This window comes from Dipteris shenzhenensis, chromosome 22 (genome assembly GCF_047967505.1).
Source record: "Dipteris shenzhenensis isolate YYH24624 ecotype China chromosome 22, Dip_SZ_1.0, whole genome shotgun sequence".
NCBI lineage: Eukaryota > Viridiplantae > Streptophyta > Polypodiopsida > Gleicheniales > Dipteridaceae > Dipteris > Dipteris shenzhenensis.
In genome coordinates this window covers 46,246,895-46,268,350 of record NC_141617.1, presented here as the reverse complement: position 1 = coordinate 46,268,350, position 21,456 = coordinate 46,246,895, and the positions used below count along the sequence as shown (strand labels likewise).

The following is a 21,456-nucleotide window of genomic DNA, read 5'->3' as shown; positions in this document are numbered from 1 at the left end:
GAAGACAAATTGATGTAATGGGATCTTACCTAGGGTCATAAGGTCTATGGTTGTGAGTGTATGAACACATGGTGTGTGTAGGTGTGCTTGAGTTAGGTGTGATTGATGATGTGTCAGTCAGTAGGTGTGATTGAGTGAATATAGGAGTGTGGTGTGTGATTGAGAGATAATTGTGGATCTAGAGATGCTCTCTTGAGCTCACATATGATGTCACTCTTGGATATAACTTGTGCCTATATATTGGGCATATCTCTCATGAATAAACTCTCCCTTTTCATCATCTTGGTATCTCCATCTTCTTCTCCATGCTACGCCAACATGTTTTATCAGAACCATGGAAGCCACCATAGGCCATGAATCCTAGCTAGGTCGTGCTACCACGTGGCATCATTCCTACCGAACTCACCTTCTTCCTCCACCTTCTTTCCCCTTTTGCATCCTCTCTCTCTCTCTCTCTTTCTCTCTCCAAATTTTGCTAAGCTTCGTTCTCCTCATCTGTTGCACCAGTTGCTCAAGCCCTCTCAGTTGAAGATCCCTTGTTTTGGGGGAATCTTTGACCCAGTGGAATTAAGGAATGCTTGCCTCTGTTGCGCGTGTCGACAAGATAACCATCCGTCGATTTATCGCAAAATTTTGACGAAATCTTCAACTATATGCCAATTCTTTCTAGCCATGGGTGGGCAAGGCCATAAGCTATCTTGTGTTCAAATATGAGCGCAAAGGTTTGATGGAGTGAGGCGAAATCATAGAAACAACAGTAAAAAATGGTGCACTTCTCTCGGACGTTATAGTAGTCAATTTCACTAATGCTCTTTGATGGCTCTTCTCTGGTATGCAAGCTTCCATTTCCCTTTGAAAGCCCTCTCAAAGCTTTTATCTTCAGCTTTAATTGCACCCTCCAAGTTTAGATTGTTCAATTTGGGGAAACTTGGAGAAGTTCAATCAAAGTTTGACTATTCTAGTCAATTGACTAGTCAACTATGATGTTTATTATCTATTTTAGTTTGCTAGACTCTCAAATCTATATGTTGACTGAGATTCATTCAGATTTCAAGTCTCCAAGTGCCACTAACACTTTGGAAATTATGCTTATCATGATGTATGAGATGAATTTACATTTCAATGATTTCTTTTTGCCATACATTTATGAGATATATGAGCTTCAATGTACAAGAGTAGACACTGCCCTTGCAATGACAAGTGGTAAGACCCTCTTCTCCATGAATATTTTCCTTGAGTTACAACATGAATAAATGTACAAGAAGATTGGACATTCCAAGGGAATTATGAAGAAGAAGGATGCAAGAAAGATCAAAGGGCAAAGGAGTTACAAAAAGAGCTACACCAAGAACATCTCCAATGACAATGTACCTCACACTATGGTAGCTTGGAAGAGGAGGAGGAAAAGGACAAGATATGCCATCAAAGGGGGGATTTTCCCCACATCTTCAAAGTACATTTTTTTGTATGTGTGTGGTCAAATAATGGTACTCTGCCATGGGATGTCCCCCTCAAATGATTGTTAGTCTTATGTTTTACCTTGTTGGATCTAAGGGTATTCCCATGCATAGTCATTGTCTATCTCCCAATTGTAAACCAAGAGTCCTAGGAGTGAGTCATAGGTTGGGGCCATGTGTGTTGCCACATGATGGTGGGCAAGCCATGGAACATCCCATGTACTATTGCTGAGGGATGAGGTCATCAATTTGTGGGGAGGAATGAAGGACAAATTGATGTAATGGGATCATACCTAGGGTCATAAGGTCTATGGTTGTGAGTGTGTGAACACATGGTGTGTGTAGGTGTGCCTAAGTTAGGTGTAATTGATGATGTGCCAGTCAGTAGGTGTGATTGAGTGAATATAGGAGTGTGGTGTGTGATTGAGAGATAATTGTGGATCTAGAGATGCTCTCTTGAGCTCACATATGATGTCACTCTTGGATATAACTTGTGCCTATATATTAGGCATATCTCTCATGAATAAACTCTCCCTTTTCATCATCTTGGTATCTCCATCTTCTTCTCCATGCTACTCCAACAAATGAATAATTTGAAAGTCATTAAAACAATATGAAAAATATTCCAATATGTTGCTCTTTATGTGTTTGAAGTTTGGGTCAAAATGGCATTCAAAATGGAGTCCAAATGACCAAGACACAAGCTTTTGACTTTTGGCATGGTTCACAAGATCAGTTAAGGCACCTATAATTAGAGTAACCATTTGGTTAAGGCAACCAAGTCTGATAGCCATTAGCAGATTGTGATGTGTCATACATGTTCTTGTATAGCTATGTAAGGGGTGTGCTTGCATAGCATTATGTCATGACATTGGCATTGTGGTAGCCATTAGTAGAGTGTGATATGTCATATGAGTTTATGTGTAGCTATGCAACGGGTGTGCTTGCAAAGCACATTGGTGCATAATGTGATGATGTGGCACTATGTGTTCATGTGCTGCAAGTATAAATGTGCTTGCTATGTGTGCCTAGGAGGCACAATCTTGATGTGGCATGCTGATGTGATTGTGTTGAGATGCCATTGATGATGTGGCATGTATTGACATGGAATGTATTGATGTGGTGCTAATAACATTTAGTTGATGTGGAAGTGGTAATGTGGTTACGATTGACATGGTTGGTGATCTGGCTAGGGTTGAAAAGGTAGTGAAGCCATGTAGAATTCAAGCCTTGATGGCTTAGAAGATGATGGTTGAGGGGTCAATCAACAAATAGATGAGGTGCTGCAATGTAGAGGTCGACTACAATTGAGGAGGTAGTCAACAACTAGATGAGAGCTAGATTACAATTGAGGAGGTAGTCAACAACTGAATGAGGTATTGCCATGTAGAGCTAGACTATAGTTGAGAAGGAATATTTGTGTGGCAATTGTCAATGGAAGAAGTGATGGGAGGCCTGGCAATAGCAATAGTCACATTGCTTAGTCACCAATATAAGAATTGGTGAGAGGCATGGTGGCGGCAATAATATTTTATTTGTAGGTAGTAGCAGAGCTTGTTATGGCTACCATAACATGTTTAGAGGTGCAATTTTTTGTGGTTGTAATAATACATCATGGCCATAAGAAGGTCCACAACACTCAAATGGCTAGAGATGTGGTCATGGTAGTGCAAGCAAAGATCACAATGGGTTTCATGTGGGGTGGTAGTAGTTTAGATGCATGGTAAATGTGACATGAGAAATGCTCAAATCGGAGGCACTAGTGGTATTGTGGGCATTGTTCAGGTGGAGGCATTGATAGCAACTAGATAGCTACAATGGGACAAATACGTAGGTGTGACATATAGCAGGTTGGTGGGAGCCAATGAGATGAGTACACCTAGTGAGGCTGAGGTAGCACACCAACGTGGTAGACTAAGAGCATGCCACGTATACGAGAAATCTAGTGTGGGGTGTGGAGGTGAAGCTTCTGATTGTTATGGCTATAGCACTAGTGTCACTATCCTTAACAAATTTATTGATGCCTTTAACCTCTGTAGGCCCATGGGATCCTCTCAAGGTCTCTTACGCATTTGTCAATTCATTTGCCTAATCGGTAAGTAATACCCATTTGCCTAATCCATGATAGATACCATTCTCCCTGTAGACTCAATGTATTCTATACTATACCACGCATCTTAAATTGCAAGCAATGCTCTAACATCCAAAGTGTAAACCTTGTACATAGATGCCATGTGTTGAGGTCATGAGTGAGGGTCCCATCCCTCACCGACTAGCCATCCCATGAAGGTCCCCAATATCGACCTAATAGCTTAATAGTGATACTTCCCCAGACCCCCCTAAGGACATACAAATTTTGTTATTCTGATTTCATTGGGACACATATTGCGATGCCCTAAATTGCAGAAGGAACAGAGAACTAGCAATGGATGTTGCCATGCACACAATTGTTGCCAATCGTGCAATCGAGAAAAGGAAACTGAAATTTCGATATGAGAGTATACATGAGCTATTCTCTTACAAGAACGCCATAACTGGTAAATGGTAAAAACCTTGATTTTGGAAAATGTGAGAGAGCTGGGTGCTCTCATTTGAGACATGAAGACTGTTTAAAACAAGCAACTCTACCTCATTATCATCCCAGCGACCTTTGTGTCTTCGAATCCTTCCGTCTGGAGCTCACATACTTGTTGCTCTTGAAGTGTAATTTTTCACTAGTGAGCAATCCTTCACGTGTCATTCTTAACAGGGTGAAACTCTCAAAAATACGGAACTTCTTATTGAGCTTGCAAATGTGAAACTCTTATGGCGCTTGCATCCTTGTTGATGAACCCACAATTACAACACTTTGTAAGGATTGATTGAACCTCTTGCTAGACAAAAGAATATTGTATGTTCAACTCGGAGGGAAAAGCTTTTGGGAGGCCATTTCTGTGATCTGATCTTCAGACAAGTCTGTGAAGTACCCTGATTCAATCTCCAGTCCTTCTCTTTCTGCGAACCTGGCAACTTCTTCTTGCACCAAATCTGCAGGCGTCAACTTGGAGTCAGTCAGATTGCAAGCAATTTCCATGCGATTTTGGCCATGAAGGAGTGCCATTGCCTGCACTGCGGGCAGTCCTCCCCCCCTCGTGCTCACCCTCTTGGCAATTCGACGGCCCAACTGAAGGTCTGTGGAAAGAACAGGGACATTGTAATTGGCAATCCACGGGCAAGCACCCACCACTACCACACCACTTTGGGGAGGAGCCGTTGCAGGACCAAAATCTGGTGGCAAAGAAAGTTGCCCTCCTGAATTGCCTACCCAATGCCCTTCTCCATCTGAGGAAAAGTAACCCAGCGATCTCCTAATGGCGTCCAGAGGCCGACGCTCAAGATGCGCAGCTCCGTATAGATACGTTGGCACTGCCACGAGCAGCAGACATTGCATTGAAGACGAATTATGGTGCAGTTCAAACCGCGAAATCTCTCCCCTCTCTTTCAACAGACCAATCCTTGGACCTTGCAACACACAACACATACCTGCCGTTTGCGAACCAATCTCTCCCGCCACGGACTGCGCCAGCGAGGCAACCGCAGACAAACTAGCTGCTCCCAGCGGGTGGAAGCAAATGTGGTCCACAACTCCCAGCCTGGGGTGCAAACCCGCGTGCTTCTGGAGGTCTATGTGCGCGAGCGCGGTTTTAACTATCTCAACAACAGCAGTCAGGAGGGGATTGCATGGAAAATTCTGCGGCTGGAGGGATCCAGCTAAAGTGTATCCCACCCTGTTATAGTGAGGATCGGGAAAAGTATGAAGGAGGGGGGCGAGGGGGCGATAAGCTGCGGCAGCTGAGGCTATGGCATCCAGAGCTGCGGCGTTCCTGCTCTCTGAGATGTATATTTTACAGCACGCCATAGCCAGTTGCTTCGTCATGCTGCACATTCTTTGCCTGAGTCAGGTAGATTTCAAGCCGCCTTCTACATGTGTGGGTTTGGCCTTCCAAGTTGAGATGGAGAGAATGCACCATTGATGGCTTTGAGCCTTTTGGGTCAAGGAAACTATAGCCATTCATTGAATTGGATTTACCCCACCCCACCTTGTTCCTGTGGTTGTGACGTATGCTCTTTTAATTGTCTGATGTTGGGTTTGCTCTTTCAATTGTGTGGCAAAATAACCAAGCTTCTCCCCCCATTGTTATGACCCTAATAATAGGCTCATTCCCAAGCTCTACATATGTGGAACAAGTGCACTAGCATTGGCACTATAGTGTTTCTAGGCATCCCATCTATTATATTAAATTTAGGATGTGCCCTAAAACATGGAGATTCCATAAGGTATTCTTCTAAATCTTCATCTTTATATTGGTCATCTTTAACTCGGTTGTAGATTGTTCTATGTTAGGGATACTATGATTTGCTCATTACATTGAAATTACTTGTATGTCACACCAACGTCTGATTCACCTCTTTGGATATTTACTCTAAAAATCCCTTACATAATCTCTTGGCATTGGAAATTTATGCGTTAATCTATCTTGCTAAATGTTTCCCTGGTGTGTGTCTAAATCGGACAATTAGATCTCATAATTGATTTGGAAAATAATGAATGTTTGCTCTTGCTCATGAGATCTCTATGTATGATCCCTATTTATGTTGGAGGTATTGCCATGTCCATGGTATAAGAGGAGGTGATCAACAAGAGGGGTAGTTCAGATAGAAGTGGGCTTATCAACAAGTCAAGTAGTTTGGGATAGAGTGCGGGGTTGAGAATAGCACGAGTGGATGTGGATAGAATATTATGTGTAAAGGGTAGAAGCTTTCTAAGGAAAAGACAAATGGATTAGGCTTCTTGATAATCATTAACATTGTTAAACTTGAACTTCTCCCTTGCCTTTCTCAGTTTGGTGGAGATTTGCTTCGTAGTTCTTGCTAGAATTTGCGCGATTCTCCTTGAGTTTGGTGGAGATTTGCTTCGTATTTCTCGCTAGAATTTGCGTGACTCTCCTTGAAAGGCAAAGCCTCGATCAACTCTTTTAGTTTTCATTAATTCCATATAATTAAATGAACCATACAATTCATTCCATCATTTGGATAAAAAAGTTATGTATGTGACAAGGACAACTAATATTGAATATTCAAAATTGTAACAAATTTAGAGATTTTCTTAATATGGAGTTTTCAAAGAATTCTGACAAAATTGAAATGTTTTCAAATATTGAGTTTACAAAAAAAGACCCAGGATTGGTAAACATGTCTCAAATCCATTAGGTAATCCAGGTTTCGAGGTCACGTACCACTTACCTGCCACCATCCAAATAAACTATATGCTAGAACAGTATAGCTTAACTTGGGTAGAAAGGTAATGCCTGTGTTCCTTGGCTTGTTATTACTGCTTTACCAAGGAACAAGCACAACCCTCCAGATTCTAGAGAATAAAAGTGTCATGATTTTATAGTTCAAAGAGTACAATGATTAAACCCCATATTAAATGAAATATTACAAAGGGGGGTAGTCCACACCCTTAAATGAGAAGTTAGGATTTAAATCCCAAAGGGGGTAGTCCACACCCTTAAGAGATAGGTACAAAAAAGGGGTTTCGTTCATACCCTTAAGGATTTCATAATTAAAAAAGTGCACAATGTCCATACTAGATGAGATACTTCCAAATCTTTTATTAGGAGTCCCTAGGCCAAGAAAAGCATAAAGTTATAATTGCTTAAGACTTGAATGTTATAAAGCGTTTTACTAGTTATTCAAGGCAACAACCATACTTTATTTGAGCAACATAGAGGTATCTTCAAACACTTTCAAACAAGAACACTAGTTATCTTTAGACTTTTTCAAGTTACATAGATGAAAGCAAGATGGATTTAGACAAATTAAATTAATTAAATCACTTCAAGGAGATAAAATTAGAACACAAATATATTTATATAGATAAGTAATTAAGTATATGTGTATACGTGTGTGCGTGCATGTGTGTGTGTGTGTGTGTGTGAGAGAGAGAGAGAGAGAGAGAGAGAGAGAGAGAGAGAGAGAGCATGCAATGGGAGTATATACATATGTAAAAAAAATTGGAGGTTCCTAAATTTAAGGAAAATTGGAGGTTACTCAAAAACGCTTTAGTGAGTGTGTGTGAGTGGGGATTATAAATAAAAATATGCATTAAAAAGTATATGTATATATATATATATTTATAATAATGCATATTACATATGTGTGTGTGTGTGTGTGTGTGTGTGTAAAAGGAAGAAGGACATTTGACAGGTAACAGCAATTGCATGGAATTATAGAAAGAGGTATACATACCTATATAGACAAGGGGGTAGTAAAGCAACATGCAAGGAAGTAAGCACAAAGCCGATCAAAAAAGGGCTAGGCGAACTGGAAGGAAGGAAAGCCCACTCAAGGAGAATAAAAAATAAAGGAAAGCTTTCGTGGGAGCAAGACACCAATGAATCAAAGTAAGTATGTAAGCTAGAGAACATTTCAAGAAGAGAATGCCAGGGGGTAAAGAAGGAGGCAGATAGGAGGCACCAAGCTATAGAAGACAATTACCTGAGTGCTAAGAGGAGCTATTACAAGAGAAGGAAGGAGATACGAAGGGGAGTAGAGAAGTTGTGGGGGAATCAAGGGAAGGCACATTGAACGCAAGCACAACCAAGAAGACAAGGAAAGTGAGGTTGGTGACTAAGCTAAGTAGAGGTTGGCGAGAAAGAAAAAGAGCTAATGTGGCTTGTGACAAGACGAAGGTTAAATGAGGAAGGAGCACTTAAGACAAAGGGGTGGCCATATGAGGAGGCAGTTGATAGAGTGAGCAGAAAAAAGCGAGCGAGAATTGTTGAAGCGGTATAAAAATCAAGCAAGAAAATCAAGAATCTAAGTGTCCCATAAAATAATTGGTTGGAGTAAAAAGTATCCAAAAGGGAGTTATGTGTCACATTTCTTGAAATTGAGTAGTCCAAAGTTAAGGATTATTTTAACGTGACCCCATTTGGGTTTGCCAATTACCTGAGGGGGTCACTCATAAACATATAACATAGCACTTAAGTGCATTGAGGGTATTTTTTTAATGGGGGACTTACATGCCGTTTATGTGCACGAGGGGATTTATCAAATAGCAACTTAATGTAATTTATATGTGTAGATTTATGAGGGGCTGTCACAATTTTAAGATTGAAAATGTAAACAAGTACAAGGATTTCACCAATTACACGAGAAAATGTAAAAATGCAAGAGAAGGGGATTTTTGACACATGCTTGCTCGCACATGCTTTATGGGTCTATGAAGAGTGACCCATCGAGCGTAATTAAAAGGTAGAGGATATTAAAATCTATCCCTTTCCCCCCCAAAATAGACAATGGCTTCTCGCTCCCTATTATGAGAAACCTTGCTTTAAATTTGGTACAACAAATCAATCAAAATTTCATAAAATTCATATTCTAATGCATGCAAACTTTTTTAGATGGTGCAAAAAGCCATGATATTCATCTAAATCATGTCTTATCATTTGATTTGATATGTAAATTATGCCATTTGGATTTGACAATGAAAAGATGCAAGGATGTCAAAAACTCGTGTTTTGGGTCAAAATCAACCAAATTTTGATAGCTTGCCTTTAAAGATACAAGATATGAAAATGCCACCTTTTGGTGGCATTTTCACATCCCTGTATCTTTTGATTTACAAGTCCAAATGGGGTCTGGTACATATCAAATCGAATAGCAAGGCATGATTTAGATGATTATCATGTCTTTTTGCACCATCTAGTAAAATTTCATGCACAGGTTGATTAGTGGGATGTAAGAGTGAATCATTAGGGAGGGATGTTTTTCCAGTAACAACGAAACATGGGTTTTGTTCCAAGAGTGAATAGAGTTAAACAAGCTGAGCATTTACATATGCATGGAATTTAGTCTAATTCATTCAAGGAGTCCTTGGAAATGCCTCACGTGTGGGAGGGGTTTTGACATTTTGCGAGTTTTTTCTCATGAGTGCTGCAAAATTGTATGAAGAAAGGGCAAGACATGTTGAACAAAAGTTATTCAATTTGAGAAGTGATATTTGAATCCACCTTTTACCAAAATCTAAATGGACCATAGAGAGCAATATGATAGAGTGAATTGTTCTTCAATCCCTCTTGTTTGCATTTTGCAAGGAAGGAGGGAGGGGTTGTTCGTTTGAAATTAGTTTTCTTTCATTCTATGGCTTTCTTTTACTGACAACTTATTTTTGAATTAGTATTTTAGAGTGCATCGATAGATGAGGAGAACTGAATAGATTTACACTAGCTAGTTGTCACACATATCATTTGCAAAGCCTAGCTATGCATTATTAGGCTTTCATTTTTATGTTGCATTAGAGGTACGCATTTGCTTTAGGATTGCTTGCCAAACATAGCTAGCCACTAGCTATGTTCTTTGTAGGTATATTATAAATCTAGAGCCATCTCCTAGATTAGCATGGAATAATCATAGTTAGACAGAACAACAAACAACAATACCAATAAGCCCCATAAACTTTCCAAGTAAAAATCTAGAACCATCTCCTAGATTAGCATGGCATTATCATAGTCAGAGATAACAACAAGTAACAATACTTACAAGCCTCTTTACAATGTTTAGGTACCTACCCTTCCAAACAAACAACAAACTCCCCATAAAAAGGACAACATAGCACCTCTAAAATATCCAATAGAAACAAAAATCCAAAACAAGGAGTCCTGACCGGTCTCCCATCAAGTCTCTCTTATTGCTCAAGTCTCTTGAGCAATGAGGGTGGTCTCTTTCTCAGCATGGTTTTTCAAAATTTGTTTTTGGTGTGATGAAAACAAATCCCTCCATTTAAGGAAAACACAGTTTCTTCTCTTTTTAAATGGGACAAAAGAGTTTCCCCCCATCTCTACCATATCGTGTTGGTGAGCTATGCTAGAGGAGGGGGCCGGGGGGGTGCCTGCTCTCCTACACCATGGAGGGGGGACATCCCTCCCACATCAAACATTTTTAAAAAAAGACCGAAGGGGGTAAAAAATTGCCCCCATAAAAAATCCCCAAACTTTCCCTCTCATTTGCACATCCCAGAGTAAATGCATGTATTTGGTCATGGCATTACACCGTCACATAGGCATAAAGGTACAACACTACAAAGGAATTTCATAGACATGGAGGACGTGAAAGGCTACGTGAGATTCTAAGAAGTAAGAAGTATATTCGTAGGAGAGAGATTCTTGGTAAAGAAGTTTGAAGCATGTCCCAAAAATCCAATAAAGTCCAAATCCAAGTATTCAATGTATTATGTGGTCCACTCACTTTGTTTTAGATCTCTAAATTAAGTCACCCTACCAAGGGATGTCTTGGAAGTGCTGCTAAAGGCAAGCCCCTTTTAATCTAGCTAGACTTGGAATGCTAGGCCATGGGTGAAAAATGCTCATATCTCTGGTAAAATCAACACTCAGTGTATGCTCCAGAGAGCTTTGCTTCCACAAGAGCTCTTCTCATTCACATCTCGGTTGCACCACCCTTCAGTCCTGCTCAACCTCACCCATCCTCATCTATACTTAAGAGATCGTCCATGCCTTATTCATGCATTTCACAATACAAAAACCCCTCTATGTTAGATGCCTTGTTTAAGCGACTTGATATACTCTTTGCTAGTCCATTTGCAACTCTAAGCTTTTAAGCTCTCATTGATCACTCATATCTCTCATCTCTACGAGCAGTGCTGCTAGTGCCAAACTCCCACAATTTTGCAATTACTGATCCTTTGGCATACTCCTCGGCATACTCAACGTTAATTATGATTCATTTGTATCAAGTAACTTGCAAATCCCATCCACACTATTGGCTCTACCAAACTAGGAAAGAGTGTTGATTTACATCCTTGAATCCTCTATGCATTTGAATGGTGTAGTACAAGTTCTGGTTCTATTATGGGCAACGATAAGTTTTTGTCCTACTTTCAATAATAATTTCTCTTATGGCATAATACAAGTTCTGATTCTATTATGGGCAACAATAAGTTTTTGTCTTGCTTCGTTCCCCTATTGATTCTAATTCATGTATCTCCAATTGTATGCTATGGCTTTCACGTGCCTAGTCCTTGGTGTGCTTGAATGTGAAAACTAAGAGGCATTGGTTCTAGGCTTCCTTGTGTGTACTATCAGTCAATCTTGGCCATTCTTGGGCATTTTGGTGACAAAAAACCAACACTTCATCAAGCGTCCTACTTTAAGCATTGTTTCTAGCTGTTGGTTTCCTGAAGCTAGTCTTGGATTTGAGTGGGATTGGTTGATGAAATCGCCTCTATCTCTTTTAATGTGCGAGGGGAGAAGCCTTATCAAGTTTGAATTTCAGCCCCCTTTGACATAGATCACCGGCGAGCTATGCTAGACAGGGTTTAAATCTCTCTCTCTCTCTCTCTCTCTCTCTCTCTCTGTTTTTTGTTTTTTGTTTTTTTGCCTGCTCTAAGATAGCTCACTAGTGAGCTATGTTGGAGGGTGTGGAAAAAAAAAACTTTAACTAGTTCCACAAATATTTGGGTTAAGGTAAAGAGCATAATGAGAATGTGAGGGTAAGGATGGAAGGGAGGGCCAGCATAGAGGAAGGGAGGTAGCAAGTGAGGGCAGGTGTAGAGAGAGGGAGGCTGGGCACAGAGAGAGAGAGAGAGAGAGAGAGAGAGAGAGAGAGAGAGAGAGAGAGATGGAGATAGGGTTTTTTCTTTTACTTTTCTTCCACTTATAGTTAGGATTTTTTTGTTTCACTTTTTTTTATTTGTGAAATGTATTCATGCCCCCCATTTCCTAGCTTCTAAAAATTCTTCTTCCTTAGTCCTCTCTTCTCACATCCATTAGACTTGTTACTGTGAACTTATTCTCTCTCACCCACACCACTTGTACATTGGTATGGAGCATATATGGTTTTTGTATGGCAACAAGGGCCTCTTTATTGATGTTGGAGAAGAGAAGCATACTAAAGTTCTTGATAATGTGATATATTTAGCATTATTTGTTGAAAATTGGGAGTGTCAAGAGAGCTCACAGTATCGCTCAACAAAGCTACAGTTCTTCTATAATGATACCCTAGGAGGAGGTAGTATTTTGAGGTTCAAAGTGCCTCATTGTTGAGCATTCTCTATCTTTGTAGTGCAATGTATAATAATGGAATATATACATCGTGATATAGAACTGTGCAAGTCATGCAGAAATCAAGAGAATGCAAAGGCAAAAATAAATATTATGACCATAGGAGAGAAGAAGCATACACAAAGGCATATTGTCAACATGTTTGAATCTAGACATGGGACTTGGTTGGCTGCTATGTCAAACCATGCATAGATAAGACTATACAAAGCTTGTGTTGGTGATATGGTTGGTTTAATTGTACGAAGTGTGCATTATGCATCTTACAAAAAGGATAGGCAGATTGGGAAGGGACCTAGCTTGCAGAAACTTGTAAGTTGGGTGTTATCTACAATACCTAACACGATTTGAGAACAAGGATCTGTAAATATTATTCATGATTTTGTTAAACAAAGGATTGGATGGGGATGATGAGATCACTAACATGAGCCACAGGAGGAAGTGGATGCATTGAACAAAGGAGACTACATGTTGGGGGTCCATGATGTACAGGCTAATAACGTGGTATCAAAAAGTACTTCCGCCATAGGAGAGGTTGCAACAAGGGAATTAAAAGACAAAGAAGAACAATTTCCAATTTTCATATGATAGGATCAAGAAGGCAAATGATTTAAAAGCAGTGGCTGTGTGGGAGCAAGTCGTTAACCAGAATAGGAAGGTTGTCTTTCAAATTTAGAGTAATGCAACAAATCTTTCAAGAAATACTTACAATATGACTATAGGTAAGACTCCACAATGCACACATGTGGACTTTGTCCAGAGGTTTTACAAAGGAAGTTAACGTCTTGGAAGCATATGTACTTTGTGTACATAGTGGTCTTAGGTCTCGACACAAATCATAACATGTGTATCCACCGATCAAATCTCTCTACGATGAAATTCTTCCAGGTTGTGTCTCATTCTAGGAACACTAAGGTTATTTGAGCAGTTATGGTGGGAATAGGTGAATTAGTTTTTTGGGGCGGAGAACACATCATTTTTCTATTATTGAGGGACTTCTTGTTCATGCGATAGAAAATGTTGCCAATCTAAAGTTTTGGGTAGTTTGGCATCATGTTTTTGGTAGCTCTTGACTATAAAAAGATGAAATTGTTATTCATGTTGTAAGTCTCCTTTCAAATCCATTTGTATGTCAATCAGCTTTTGGGGATGACCAAAGCGGGTTACATGAGCTTCCAAATTTCCCTTTCTAGCATAATGTTTTTGTCATGTGTCACTTTGGGTTGGAAATAATTAATGTAGGATTGTGTGTGGTGTCCATTGTCAACATGATAGCAAGTGAATTATCATAAAAAACATTAATGAAATCCAACTCCTTGTTGAGCTAAAGGGGGGACAAGGGTAGATTAGTTTTATGGCGAATGTATAGCTAGCCACCACTAGCCACCACTAGCCATATTTTTATAGGCATAAAAACTCGCAAAGTGCTAAGGCCTGTGTGGAAGGTTGTATTGATGATCTCAATTACTATGGTGGAAAGAGAGAACTTAGTTGCAATAAAGTTTATCTTTTATAATAATGATGACTTGGCAATGAAACATACTAACTCTCTTATGGGGGACGTGAAATGACAAAATATCAAGAGGGGAGAGGAGAAGAGTGGAGACGAGGAGAGAGGGCATAGCTAGAGAGCACACCACAAATGCCTAATTGTACACTAGATTTAGTTGAAAATATAGAATATATACAAACCCATTTACGGTTAGGGTTAGGGCGTCTAACCCTTTCCTTTATAGCACTGTATATGTGTTAGTGCTATGCACCTGTAATCACATGATGTTGAGCGTGGTCTCTCAACAAAGGCCTTCCCTCAAGATAATGATTCTGGGGAATCGAAGAAGGACTGAGCATTACATTCCATCACACCCCTTTAATGGGAATGTCCTCCTTTGCATCAAACCAAGAGCTTGTCAGTGTTTCTGGAAAAGCTCTTTATCGAGTGGTTTGGTATAGATGTCTGCAACACTCTCTTTGCTATCACAACATTGCAGTGTGATGTCATCAAGTAACACTCTTTCTCTGATGAAGTGTTCTCTGACATCAATGTGCTTTGTCTTGGAGTGATATGCTGGATTCGTGGCCAAATGCTTGGGATGCATTGATTATCATAGTATATTGTTGTTGGCTATGATTCATCAAAGTAATCTATTTTTGACAATAGTCTTTTGAGCCATATAGCCTCACATGCACCTGTAGTGAGTGCCCTATATTTTGCTTAAGTTGAAGACAAAGAAAAAGTTGGCTATTTGTTTGATAACCATGATATAGCACCTTGACCAAGGAAAAATTCATATCCCTGTGTCGATGGTCTCATGATCTCTGGCATAGTCATTGTCACAGTATCCATACAATCTTGGATGACTTTCTCTGTATTCTATCCCAAATTGTCTTGTACCTATGATGTATCTCAAGACTCTTTTGACTGCATTCCAGTGAGACTGTCTTGGATTTGACATAAACTGTGCTAGTGAACTTACAGCATAACAAATATCTAGCCATTTGATAGTCAGATATATAAGAGATCCGATGAGCTACCTGTAGTACCTGTCATTGACTGTAGGCTTTTCTAGATTTTTTTGTAAGTTTCAAACTCTGTTCCATGGGAGTGGCTACAATCTTGCAATTTGCCATATGGAAATTCTTTAGGAGACTGTCAACATATTTGAGCTGACTCATAAAGGCGTTGCTGAATCTCTCCAGAACTCAGTACCAAGACAATAGTGCATAAGTCCAGGATCTTTCATGTTGAACTCTGCAGATAAGTCTCGTTTCAATTTCTTGATGAAGCTATCCTTGAAGAGTGTGCAAGAAGTAAGCGACCATTGTGTACCTCACTCTGTCCATTGCATACTCTTGGCCATGATTGACCTCATCCACACATCCAAAAAAAGAGTAACATGTATCCAAAATGAAATGAAAAGAGTATGTATATATCCAAGAAAGAGTAACGTGTAAAAGGTGAAAGTCTAGATTCGGTCACAATCAGACCATCTACGTACAAAAGTGCAATAGTAATGTCTTCCCCTTGAACTTTGTAGTAGAGAGTATGATCTGCATTGGATTTCATGTATCCCAGATCAGCAAAATACTTGTTGATTCTATTGTACCAACTTCTAGGTGCTTGCTTTAAGCCATACAGACTTTTCTCTCAAGATGGCAAACCTGATTCTCCTTTCCTGGTTCAACATAACCTACTGGTTTTTGCATGTAGACTTGCTTGTCTAGGTAACCATTGAGAAAAGCGTTCTTGACATCGAGCTGGTACACATTCCATGAGAGTGCTCTCAACGGAAGCAAGAAAGGAAGGAGAGAGAGAGACAGAGAGCCACACAAGTTTGGTGGGTGCAGAACCACCCTAATCTTCTTTTTCATTCATTTATATATGTGTTTGAGTATTGTACCTAATCGGGGTAAAGGCACAGTGACCTTTAACCCCCACAACCTCCCACTTAAAGGACAATGTGCCTTTATGGGAGAACAACCAGTGAGCATACTATCCAATGCCCATCAATACACGACAATACTCAAACCGCTGACTAGGTAGACTCTTCGTCAGCATATCTGCAGGGTTATCATCTGTATGAACCTTGACAAGCTCTATGCGCTTGTCCTCAAGTACCTCCCTGATGAAATGGTACCTGACCTCAATGTGTTTGGTCTTTGCATGAAAGACCGGATTCCGTGCTAGCTGAATAGCACTCATGGAATCACTATGCAATGTCGGTACACCTGTATGAATCCCCAAATCTCCCACTAGCCAATCAAGCCATATAGCCTCCTTGCAACCCTCTATGGCTGCAACATACTCAGCCTCTGTGGTAGACAAAGCAATGCACTTCTGTGCACGAGACATCCACGACACTGCACCACCTGTAAAGGTGAACACATAACCAGAAATGGATCTCCTACTATCCACATGCCCTGCATAGTCTGAATCTGTGTACCCAAGTACACGCTTGTCTCCTTTACCAAAGCAGATGCACATCTCCTTGGTACCCTTCATGTACCTCATCATGCACTTAAATGCCTCCCAATGCCTTTTTCTTGGATTAGCCATATACCGGCTAACAACTCCCACTGCAAATGCAATGTCTGGTCTAGTAGCTATCATAGCATACATAACACTCCCAACTGCTGATGCATAAGGAACCTTGGCCATCATGGCCCTTTCCTCATCTGATTTGGGACTATCTGTATGACTCATTTTCACATATGGAGGCAATGGAGTACTCACTGCCTTCCCCCCCTCCATATTGAACTCTTTTCGTGAAAGCCAAAGGAGTTTCCTACTCCGATCACGCGTGATGCGCATACCAAGAATATGACCTGCAAGTCCCAAATCCTTCATATCAAAGGCCTCATACAACTTGGCCTTTAATGCATCTAGCTCATAAGTATTCTTGCTAGCCAATAGCATATCATCCACATATAGTGCCAGGATTATCAGGCTATTATCCTTAGCCCTTTTAGTGTAGAGGCAGTGATCAATTTCACTCCTTCTAAAACCCTGGGAACGAATGAAAGCATCAAACTTCTGATACCATTCTCTAGGTGCTTGCTTAAGACCATAGAGACTCTTCTTCAGCTTGCAAACTAAATGCTCTTTGCCCTTTTCTTCAAAGCCTTCCGGCTGCACCATGTAAATTTCCTCATGCAAATCCCCATGCAAGAAAGCTGTCTTGACATCCATTTGCATAAGCTCCATATCCTCTGATGCCACTAGTCCAAGCATGCATCTAAGTGTGGTCATCTTCACAACCGGAGAGAATATCTCATCAAAGTCCACACCCTTCTCTTGCTTGAACCCTTTAGCAACCAAACGGGCTTGTACCTAGGCACATCATCACCTGTGACCTTCATTTTGTAGACCCATTTACATGGCAAGGCTTTCTTTCCATGTGGCAAAGAAACCAAGTCCCAAGTCTTATTCTTCATAAGTGAACTCATCTCTGATTGCATAGCATACTCCCACTTGCGTTGATCCTCATGCATCATAGCCTCTCTGTAGCAAGAAGGCTCCCTGCAATCAGTAAGCATCACATAGTCTACCCCTAGAACAAACTTATCAGGCGGTCTAGACACTCTAGATGATCTTCTCAAGGGCATTTCAGCTTGCTATCCCATTTGCATATCAGCCACATTTGGCTCATCATTTCCACCAATAGATGATCCATCATCTACCCTTGATTGTATACCTGTGGGAGTACTTGGTGGTACCATTTCTTGCACATTTGGTGCATGGACAGCTTGCTGTCTATCAACATATGCAGGTGGATTCACATCCTGGAAAGTGATTCTCCTCATTTCCACATCCCTCATGGGTGCCTTATGCATCTTCTTCTCATTGAAGACCACATCATGGCTGCATATGATCTTCTTTGCTTTTGGATCCCAGAGACGATAGCCCATCTCTCCACTTTCACCATAACCCAGAAAGATGCATTTCCTAGACTTAGGATCTAGCTTCTTTTGAAGCTCTTTTGGCACATGTGCATACGCCTCACACCCAAATATATGCAATTGAGAGTAAGAGGGCTTCTTGCCACTCCATGCCTCTTCACGAATACCACCATCCAAACTCTTACTAGGTGATCTATTGATCACATGTACTGCAGTCTTCATTGCCTCAGCCCAAAAACCACCAGAAAGACTTGCATTGGAAAGCATGCATTGCAACCTTTCTTGAATGGTACGGTTCATCTTTTCTGTAACTGGATTTTGCTTTGGAGTACAAGGGGATGTGAGCTCCCTCTTAATTCCATGTGTATCACAGAAATGCTGAAAGTCATGAGAGAGATACTCTCCACCATTGTCAGTCCGTAGGCATTTAAGCATTCTACCTGACTGATTCTCAACCAAGGCCAGCCATTTCTGAAATACCTGGAACACATCACTCTTCCGAGCTATAGCATAAGCCCACACTTTCCTAGTTGCATCATCAATGAATGTCACATAGTATTCAACCCCGCCTAATGACCGTGTAGGCATGGGACCACATACGTCTGAATGCACCAAATCAAGCTTTTCAAACTCTTTCTTTCCCCTTCTTTTATGGGCTGATTTAGTCTGCTTCCCATAGAGACAGTGCTCACAAAATTCAAAATCAGAGAAACTCAAATGCGGTACATAACCCAAACGGCATAAGAGTTTCATTCCATTTTGGCTCATGTGCCCCAACCTGCAATGCCACAAAGAAGTGCTTGGCTGCTCGGTTATTGCAACAACATGATCAAATACCCCTGATATATGTAAGGGATACAAAGTCCCACACTTGGCACCCCTGGCCAAAAGCATAGAGCCCTTTTGAATTTTCCAACTCTGAAAGCCAAAAGTGGTGTGAAAACCAGCATCATCTAGCTGACCCACTGAAATAAGACTCTTGGTCAACTTAGGCACATGTCTAACATGTTTCAAAATAAATGCAGACCCATTTGCAAAAGAAAACTTTATGTCACCTACTCCCACTATGTCACATGCATAGTCATTTCCAAGATGCACACAACCTATCTTTCCACTGTCATAAGTGGAGAACCATTCCCTATGGGGAGTAACATGGAATGAAGCACCAGAATCCAAAATCCAATCCTGGGAATATGCATCATCTGAAGTGGTAAGCAACTCTGCAGATAAACTAGTCATGAAGAGAACATCATTGTCACTATCATGTGTGATTGCATTGATCTCCTCGATCTTCACTTTTCCTTTGTCCTCCCTTGGACTCTCTTCCTTTTGATTTGCACCCCAATTTGCATTCTTTTTCTTATCCTTTTGCTCTCTTTTCAGCTTGTAGCAATCCTTTTTCATATGGCCCTTCTTGTCACAATGGTAACACTCAATGTTCCGTGCCCTGGATTTGCTACGAGACTTCCCTCTTTCTTGGGACTTCCCCCTAAACTGTGATCTGCCCCTTTGCACATTTAAGGCTGCATCCTGCTTGTTGCCATCCATAAACTTCCGTCTAATCTCCTCGGCCAATAAGCTACCCATAACATCATCAAATTTCAGTACTCCACCAGGTGCAGAGTTACTGACAGCTGTACGGAAGGTATCCCATGAGGATGGCAATGAACATAAGAGAAATATTGCCTTAGTCTCCGCATCAAAATTCATCTTTTGAGCCTGAAGCTGGCTGAAAATAATATTGAATTCATTCAAATGAGAAGCAATGGAGACCCCTTCCTTCATCTGCAGCTCAAACAACCTCTTCACGAGGTAAACTTTATTAGAGGCAGTTTCCTTTTCATAAGTGGCACATAGTTTCTTCCACAAATCTTCCGTAATCTGCTCATTTACTACTGTGAAATAAATTGACTCTGCAAGATGAAGTCTAATAGTAGACTTTGCTAATGCATCCAACTCATTCCAATCATCCTCAGACATATTTGCAGGCTTAGCTTCAATCCCTGCCAAGGGTCTAATTTGCTTCTTTTGAATAAGCACATCCCTTATCTGTTCTTTCCACAAAGAAAAGTGTCGCATCAAACTTTTTAATGTTGAAAAACTCCTTTTCAGACATGGAAGAGGATGCCATAATGCAAATAAAACAAAATCCCAAATGCTAGTGCATACAAGAGAGAATCACACCAAATACCAGGTGCACCCAAATGTGTATGCCACAATAGAGTGAAATATCACCGAAACTCATGTCTCAAAGCATTTGACTCATGTGCATATACTATGCATCCATATGAGCAAATCTGGCCCAAAAGAAAATGCCAATAAGTGCCAAATGACTCAAGCATAAACACCGTCCACTGGCATATGCATCAATAATATCTCATCCAAGAGAGCATAGCACTATCAGTGCATCACCTGCAATGTGTCAAAGCTGTCCCTCAGCATAAAATAGCATCCATGTGCAAAGCGTCCATAAAAATAGCATCCCACAAGGCAATTTGGGCCTATCAGTGCATCCAATAAGGACCGCAATGCATCCAAATGGCCAATGAATCATCCACTGCAACCCAATGCATACCACGAATGAGCGCACACTGCTCAAACTGCAACCAGAGTGATCTGCATAAGGTATGCTCAAGAAATCATAGTCCCACGGTAATGACCGCTACTGAAAATAGAACCTGAGATGCCTCAAAACATGGGCACCATTGCATAATCGGACTCAGCAAGAAAATCTGCAAATATCTCTCTTCTGCCAGAACTCCAAAATCCCAACCGATGAGTGAGAAATGGGAGTCAACACTTATCCACTGCCATGTGCATAAATCTAAGGTTTCAAAACCTCAGAATGAAAAATGCATAATAGAGAGACGAAATCGAATACACAGAGATCTATAACTCTAAAAATCCTCCACCGAATCGCACAAGAACTAACAGGTAGGGGTTTTTGGCATCCGAAACGCAATGGGACAGTCGGTTTTGGAAACCGTGGTCTCAATCACTGGGTCCAACACATGGACTTAAAAACGTTTTTGGAAACAGAGCTGTTTGTAAACTCCACCGGAGTGCGAATGATGAGCAACATAGAAGTTTTAGGACCTCCTGAGTCCACCGGAACTGACAGATCTGCAAATAGTTGCTCCAAACTTGAGTTCCAACACCCAGGTAAAAAACACAGAAATTGACACAATCAGTTAGAAATCCAATGAAATGATCCCAGATTCAAGAATGAAGGTGTTTCCAAGCTCCTGAAGTGAAGTGGACACCAAAAGCAGGCAATAGTTGCCTCTACAAGTCAATACGGAGTCTCTGTCATCGAACGGAACAGGGAAAAGCTCAAAAAACGACTTTTTCTTTGAAAACTCTTAACAGGCTCTCAAAACCACTTCGAAAAACCAAAGTGACTTTTCCAAAGGTTTCTCCAAGTCTCTGCACACTCGGACGCAAGTAAAGTCACCCACAAAGCTTCCCACAGAGCTTCT

At 40.7% G+C, this 21,456-nt stretch overlaps 1 protein-coding gene across 1 annotated transcript; it reads right to left on the bottom strand.

Moving 5' to 3' along the window:
- Positions 1–3,971: 3,971 nt before the first annotated feature.
- Positions 3,972–5,452, bottom strand: LOC147888179 (folic acid binding / transferase). Its single transcript, XM_087393561.1, has 2 exons — positions 4,980–5,452; positions 3,972–4,862 (listed from the first exon to the last, which is right to left on the bottom strand). The coding sequence occupies exons 1-2, from the start codon at positions 5,380–5,382 to the stop codon at positions 4,354–4,356; spliced, it is 912 nt and encodes a 303-aa protein (XP_087249687.1). The 5' UTR covers positions 5,383–5,452; the 3' UTR covers positions 3,972–4,353.
- Positions 5,453–21,456: the final 16,004 nt, after the last annotated feature.